We start from the raw sequence: 6,416 nt of genomic DNA on the forward strand, positions 1-6,416 counted from the left end.
CCAGCCACCCCATCCCTCCCATCCCCCACCACTCCAGCAACCCTCACTTTGTTTCCTGAGATTAAGAATTCCTCATATCAGTGAGGTCATATGATACACGTCTTTCTCTGCTTGACTTATTTCGCTCAGCATAATACCCTCCAGTTCCATCCATGTCTTTGCAAATGGCAAGATTTCATTCTTTCTGATGGCTGCATAATATTCCATGGTATATATATACCACATCTTCTTTATCCATTCGTCTGTTGATGGACATCTTGGCTCTTTCCACAATTTGGCTATTGTGGACATTGCTGCTATAAACATCGGGGTGCACATACCCCTTCGGATCCCTACATTTGTATCTTTGGGGTAAATACCCAGTAGTGCAATTGCTGGATCATAGGGTAGCTCTATTTTCAACTCTTTGAAGAACCTCCATACTGTTTTCCAGAGTGGCTGCACCAGCTTTGCAAACCCTTTTTGACTGCCAAAAAGCATTGCTGTTTTTTCCTTCCCTAATCTGTGTCCCTCTGCCTGGGCCAAGTCCAAGCCACACAATGGTCCCCAAATCAAATATTCCCAGAAAAGATAAGAGCTAGTGATTGGCAGTTGACTTTGGAGAGTACCCCCTCTCTGGAGTTCCAATTCATTTCATACTCATTGCAGCCATATTTCTCCAATTTATTAAAAAATGTAATTTGTGTAATTTATCCAGGTTTTCCTAGTTGTTGCAGTACAAGTGTTGGGCTACCATGACCTATTACATCCCACACAGGAGTAGAAGTCCAGACATGTAGCTAAAGAGGTATATGGAAGAACCGCTACTCAAGGCATATGAGCAAGAGATAGGTTTAGTAAGTATGTGAGCAGCAGCAGGTCGCAGAAAGCCTTGGAGAAAGCAGCCCTTACAAGATGGTAGCAAGATGGTAGAACTTTGAGTGAGTGCAGAAGTAGAAACACAAGCTTTAGGACTTGATTTGAGAGAACTGACATCCCAAACTAGATAACATGGGACCTAAGACGAAGACCAGAAGAAATCTTTCGAAGCACTTTTCACAATTATAATTCAAGAATCAACTGTTAAGATCTGACTTTTCCAGTAAGATGTAAACTCTAAGATAAGAATTTTGCCTGCCTTCTTTCTTTCATCACTGTATCACATAAACACAGCATAATGACTTCCATTTGGTAGGTTACTATTAACTACTAATTAATATTTGACCAAAGAAGAAAGGTAGGAATTTTGGATTCACATGGTAGAAATCAATAAATACCATAACCTACAATCAGTCTTATAGACTTGGCTGTAAATAATTGTGCTTGTATTAACTATAAACATTACAAATCTCATTCCAGAATCCTTTGTTTCTATGGTTTTCAGATATCTTCAGTGTCCAGATGTTCCAGCTGCCTATCTCCCAGAAATCCAGCTCTGCCTCACTATGGGGGCCACAACCTGTAATGGATCAGTGGATGGATCACCAGTCTTCTACCTGGTGGGAATCCCCTCTCTGCCAGAGAGCTTCTTCCTCCCCGTGTTCTTTATTTTCCTCCTCCTCTACCTGCTCATCCTGCTGGGAAATGCCCTGATCCTGGTGGCTGTGGTGGCAGAGTCCAGCCTCCACAAGCCCATGTACTTCTTCCTGATCAACCTCTCCACTCTGGACATTCTCTTCACCACAACCACTGTCCCCAAGATGCTGTCCCTGTTCCTGCTTGGAGACCACTTCCTCAGCTTCCCTGCCTGCTTATTGCAAATGTACCTCTTCCAAAGCTTCACGTGTTCAGAAGCTTTCATCCTGGTGGTCATGGCCTATGACCGCTATGTGGCTATCTGCCGCCCCCTGCACTACCCTGTCCACATGACCCCACAGACCAATGCTGCCCTGGCAGCCTATGCCTGGTTTATCGCTCTCCTCCTGCCCATCCCCGCAGTGGTGAAGACCTCCCAGATGGCGTATAACAACATTGCTCATATCTACCATTGTTTCTGTGACCACCTGGCTCTGGTTCAGGCCTCCTGCTCTGACACCACGCCCCAGACCTTCATGGGCTTCTGCATCGCCATGGTGGTATCCTTCCTGCCCCTTCTCCTGGTGCTTCTCTCCTATGCCCACATCCTGGCTTCAGTGCTTCGCATCAGCTCCCGAGAAGGACGCTCAAAAGCCTTCTCCACCTGCGGCTCCCACCTCCTGGTGGTTGGCACCTACTATTCATCCATTGCCATAGCCTATGTGGCCTACAGGGCTGACCTGCCCCTCGACTTCCACATCATGGGCAATGTGGCATATGCTATCCTCACACCAATCCTCAACCCTCTCATCTACACGTTGAGAAACAAGGAAGTCAAGGCAGCCATCACCAAAATCACATATCTCAAGACCCAGTCTTGGATAAGAGCCCTTGAGCTTTAGATGCAGCTAATTCTGCACTCAGGACACAAAATAAAGGTGCCCAGGACAGATTAGGAGCTCAGTAAATATTGTTGAACAAATAAATTAATGAATATAGAATGGTAAAAGAGAATTCAACTGAGCAGATAGTTCCAACAGGCAAAGTCAGATAAAGATGATCCATCCATGGATTTCAGTCAGACTTCTCATGAAAATAAAGTATACACCACTGGCATAAAGTGCTGAGCTCTTGAGAGCTGTTAATGATGCTCTTCTCACTGTCAGCAAAGTCTAGGGACAAATCCTACCCTCCCCCATATAAGTCCTAAGAAATGCCAGGGAGTTGATCTCTGAGGGATGGTGGGTACAGTTCCCATAGGAGTACCATCTTGAAAGAAATTACCCTAGGAGACCTGCCTGAAAGGAAAGGGCTGAGGGTTTAGTGGGTCATGGCTCAGCACCGAGAAGGCCTTGCATGGAGATGCCATAGGAGACACCAGTGTGGACCAGGTTTAACAGGTGAGTAGGGCTAGGGAAACAGTGCCCCAAGACAGGCAGAGAATGCTGGGGTGGGGAAACAGGACAGAGTGGCCAGGACCTATAAGCCAGGACCAGGGATCAGGAAGACAGATTGGGCGCACAAGATGCAGGCAACCAGGATTCAGGTTGACCGTGCATACACGGGCTGTGGGATCTTAGACCACATATCCTGGCAGATCTGGACAAGTTGCACCTCTGGGTGGGATTCACATCATCTTGGCCAAGCCTTTCCCCCAGCAAAGCAAGGCTTTGTCACTGGCAGACACACTAGCAAGCTCTGAGCCTTGTGGCCAGGCTCGCATGTAAGCGTTGTCTAAGCTAAGCATTATGTCTCTCCATAAGGATCACAACAACTCAGGAGGTCACTGATGACAGAAATGAGCCCCAGGAGGGGGAAGTGACTTGCCCAAGGTCACACCGCTGAAAGTAGGAGCTGGGATTGGAATCAGGGCCTTTCTGACACACAAGCCACACACTTGACCACTAAGGTCCACATGACAAGATGAAGGGAGAGAATGTGGCTGGCAGCAGGGGCTCACTAGGCCAGATAGTCCTCACCCTCTCCCTTTGGGTGTGGACCATTGTGACATCCGATCTGTCAACCACAGAGGGGACCCTCAGAAAAGAGCTCATTGAATTGGACACCCCCCAGAGATCTTTTCTTCCAAAGCCCTCACTGCCCAGATGAGAAAACCAAGGCTCAGGGACCCAAAGTCACAGCAGGCGAGTGGCAGAGCTGGTCCAGGAGCCAGCACTCTTGGTTGCCAGGCGGGGCTCAGGCCTTCGCAGGAGCCTGGCTCCAGAACACCTTCTGCTCTCCCCCTCACCGGCCGTGGCCTTGGACGGACCCTCAGATTCTCGCTGGCTGAAGGGCATAAGCACTCCCTGGCAGGCTTGGATGATGAGAGGGGGTGATAGATGTGAAGCATGGCGTCAGGTTGTACATTCAGGGACCAGTTCTTCTGTCTGGCTGTGTAACTGGCTGGTGGACAATCCAGACAGGGAGCACCCTTGCCAGTTATGGTGGCACGTTCTGTGCCCTGGGAAACAGCACCCTTCGGGCCCGAAGCACAGGACTGCATCGTTCACATGTACTAGGTAATTCAGAGTAAAACAAGAACCCTAACCTGTAAATTAAGTGTAAGAAGATCCAGCCAAACTCGGCTATTTCCTAGGATGGGACAGTTGGACGATGCTTTGAAATACCAAATGCGAAATTCTTTCAGAAATTTTTTCTGGTGCCCCTGCTTCACTGGTCAGCCAGCACATTGTGTGGTTGACTGTTGGATGGTCCATCGCCATGTGCACCTGTCCACGCAGGTGGACCCTTGGCCTTGACCCTTTGTGTTTCTGCCTCTCAGATGCCTCACTCTGCCTCACCTGGGACTGTCAGCCACATTGGCCTCTCTGAGGGCAGAAATGCCCTTGGTAGCACAGTTTGCATCCCCTCAGGTGTGAGAACATCCCAGTGGCCCAACATCTCAGGATGGGGTTCAGATACTAAGGGATAAGTCTCTCAATTTGGGACAGAGAACTTTCATTCTTTGGCTAGGTCCTTGGGTCTGACTTCTGGAACATTTCAAAGGAATTTTTGAATTGGCAGATACCACATCTTGTTTCAGCACTCACCAGATAGAGACTCAGATAAAAATGTGAAATATAGATTTGTCTGATGTTATCAACGAAAATAAAAACCAGAAAGGGAAATAGAAAACCTTGGTCCTAGTATTTTCTCCTGAAGTTTTCCCCTGGAAACTTGAACTTCTGGATCCTCTAGGAAACAAAGCATAGAAGAAAGAGCCCTGTTTTGAGAAACAAAGACCTGAGTTCTAGTGGGGGCTCTTGCCTGTGGCACCTGGGAAAGCCCCTACCCTTTCTTTCTTTTCTTTTCTTTCTTTCTCTCTCTTTTTTTAAAAGATTTATTTATTTATTTGAGAGAGACAGAGAGAGGGGAGGGAGGGGAAGAGGGAGAGAATCTTCAAGCAGATTCCTTCCTGAGCATGGAGCCCAACAGGGGGCTCAATCCCACGACCCTGAGATCACCACCAAGGGTCAGACACTTAATCGACTGAGTCGCTCAGGTGCCCCAAGCCTCTATGCTCACTGTCTCTCTGGCTTTTGGGGAGAAAGTTGTAGGACTTGAAAATAAGAACTTTTTTCCAGTTTTTACATTGCTGGTCTTCCACATAAGAGGTGTTGTGAGAAGAGAGAGAAATTGGAGGTGACTCCAGGAAAATCATGGAGTCACCAGGATCAATGAGACGGGAATACCAGTATCAACATGGATTTCTTGGGGCCCTTCATCCAAGGGACAAATCCAAAATGGAGGGTGAATCAGTATTTCCCTCAGCTCAAACCCCCCCAGATCTGTGGGTTGAAAACCCAGAATCCCTTCTGGTTCCTCTGGGAGGGGTTCTTTCACCTTTGAGCAGCTACTGTGAGCCAGTTTCTCTCTATGGTCAACGCCTCCCAGGTCACATGACAAGTTCTGCCCGCTGGGTGGGGGGCATGCAATGGGTAAACAGGAGCGTCTGCTGAGCTGTGGCAGCCAGTAGGAAGCTACGCCCGATGGAGTCACACAGATACTGTCTTGGATTCTTTGTTGCTGCCAATTGTGGGAGAATCCACTATCAGTTCTGACTCCAGTCAGGAATGATTCTTCCCATCAAGAGCATTTTCAGTGTCACTCCTTTCACTGTAACCTAACAAAGAGCTCCACACCCAGAGACAGGATCTGGAGTCCTCAGCTTAGGTGGAGACAGGCAGAACCAGTGTACCAGGCAGACAGGAGAGAAAGGAGCCATTCCCTAGTTAATAATTATGGTGGGAAGACAGTATGTTGCTATAAACCTTGGAGGAATCAGCCCTCCCTAGCAACTTGGTGACAAGGATATCACTTTTCTAAAAACTTAAAGCAAATGCCAAAAAGGAAAGGAGCTTAGGGGCATGGTTTAAGAGATCTGATATCCCTAGAAAGGATTATATGGGACATGGGAAAGAGGAACAGCAGAATTCTTCCATAACACTTAACACAACAGTAATTAAATAATTGTGATTCATTGCTTAATGTCTCTTTCTTCCACTAGAATGAGCTCCATGAAGTTAGGGACTGTCTCTGTCTTGTTCAACTGTCTACTATATACCCAGCATAGAACATATGGTTGCATATTGTAGATACTTTTTCCGTACTTGATTATAAAAGAAAAGAGGGTTACCTTAATTATACAGTGACCATCACATAATTATCATTGCAGAATCACTGATTATTCTGATTTCCAGATGTGCTTGGCTCCCAGATGTTTCCACTACCTACTTCCTGGGCATCCAGATTAACCCACCATGGAGACCATAGCCTGTAATGGATCAGAGGACTCCTCAACCACCTTCTACCTGGTGGGCATTCCTTCTCTGCCCAAATCCCTCTTTCTTCCTATCTTCTTTGTCTTTCTCCTCCTCTACCTGCTCATCCTGCTGGGAAACGCCCTGATGCTGGTGGCTGTG

The 6,416-nt window shown here is 47.3% G+C and overlaps 1 protein-coding gene across 1 annotated transcript; it reads left to right on the forward strand.

The window, feature by feature from the left end:
• Positions 1–1,424: 1,424 nt before the first annotated feature.
• Positions 1,425–2,396, forward strand: LOC112818899 (olfactory receptor 2AT4). The gene has a single exon (XM_025865979.2). The coding sequence runs from the start codon at positions 1,425–1,427 to the stop codon at positions 2,394–2,396; it is 972 nt and encodes a 323-aa protein (XP_025721764.1).
• The last annotated feature ends 4,020 nt before the right edge of the window (positions 2,397–6,416 follow it).

This window comes from Callorhinus ursinus, unplaced genomic scaffold (assembly GCF_003265705.2).
Source record: "Callorhinus ursinus isolate GAN/ISIS: 27379988/994484 unplaced genomic scaffold, GSC_fseal_2.0 scaffold606, whole genome shotgun sequence".
NCBI lineage: Eukaryota > Metazoa > Chordata > Mammalia > Carnivora > Otariidae > Callorhinus > Callorhinus ursinus.

Excerpts from the sequence above, each read along its gene's own strand:
- LOC112818899 (XM_025865979.2), top strand. The coding sequence starts at position 1,425 with ATGGGGGCCACAACCTGTAATGGATCAGTGGATGGATCACCAGTCTTC.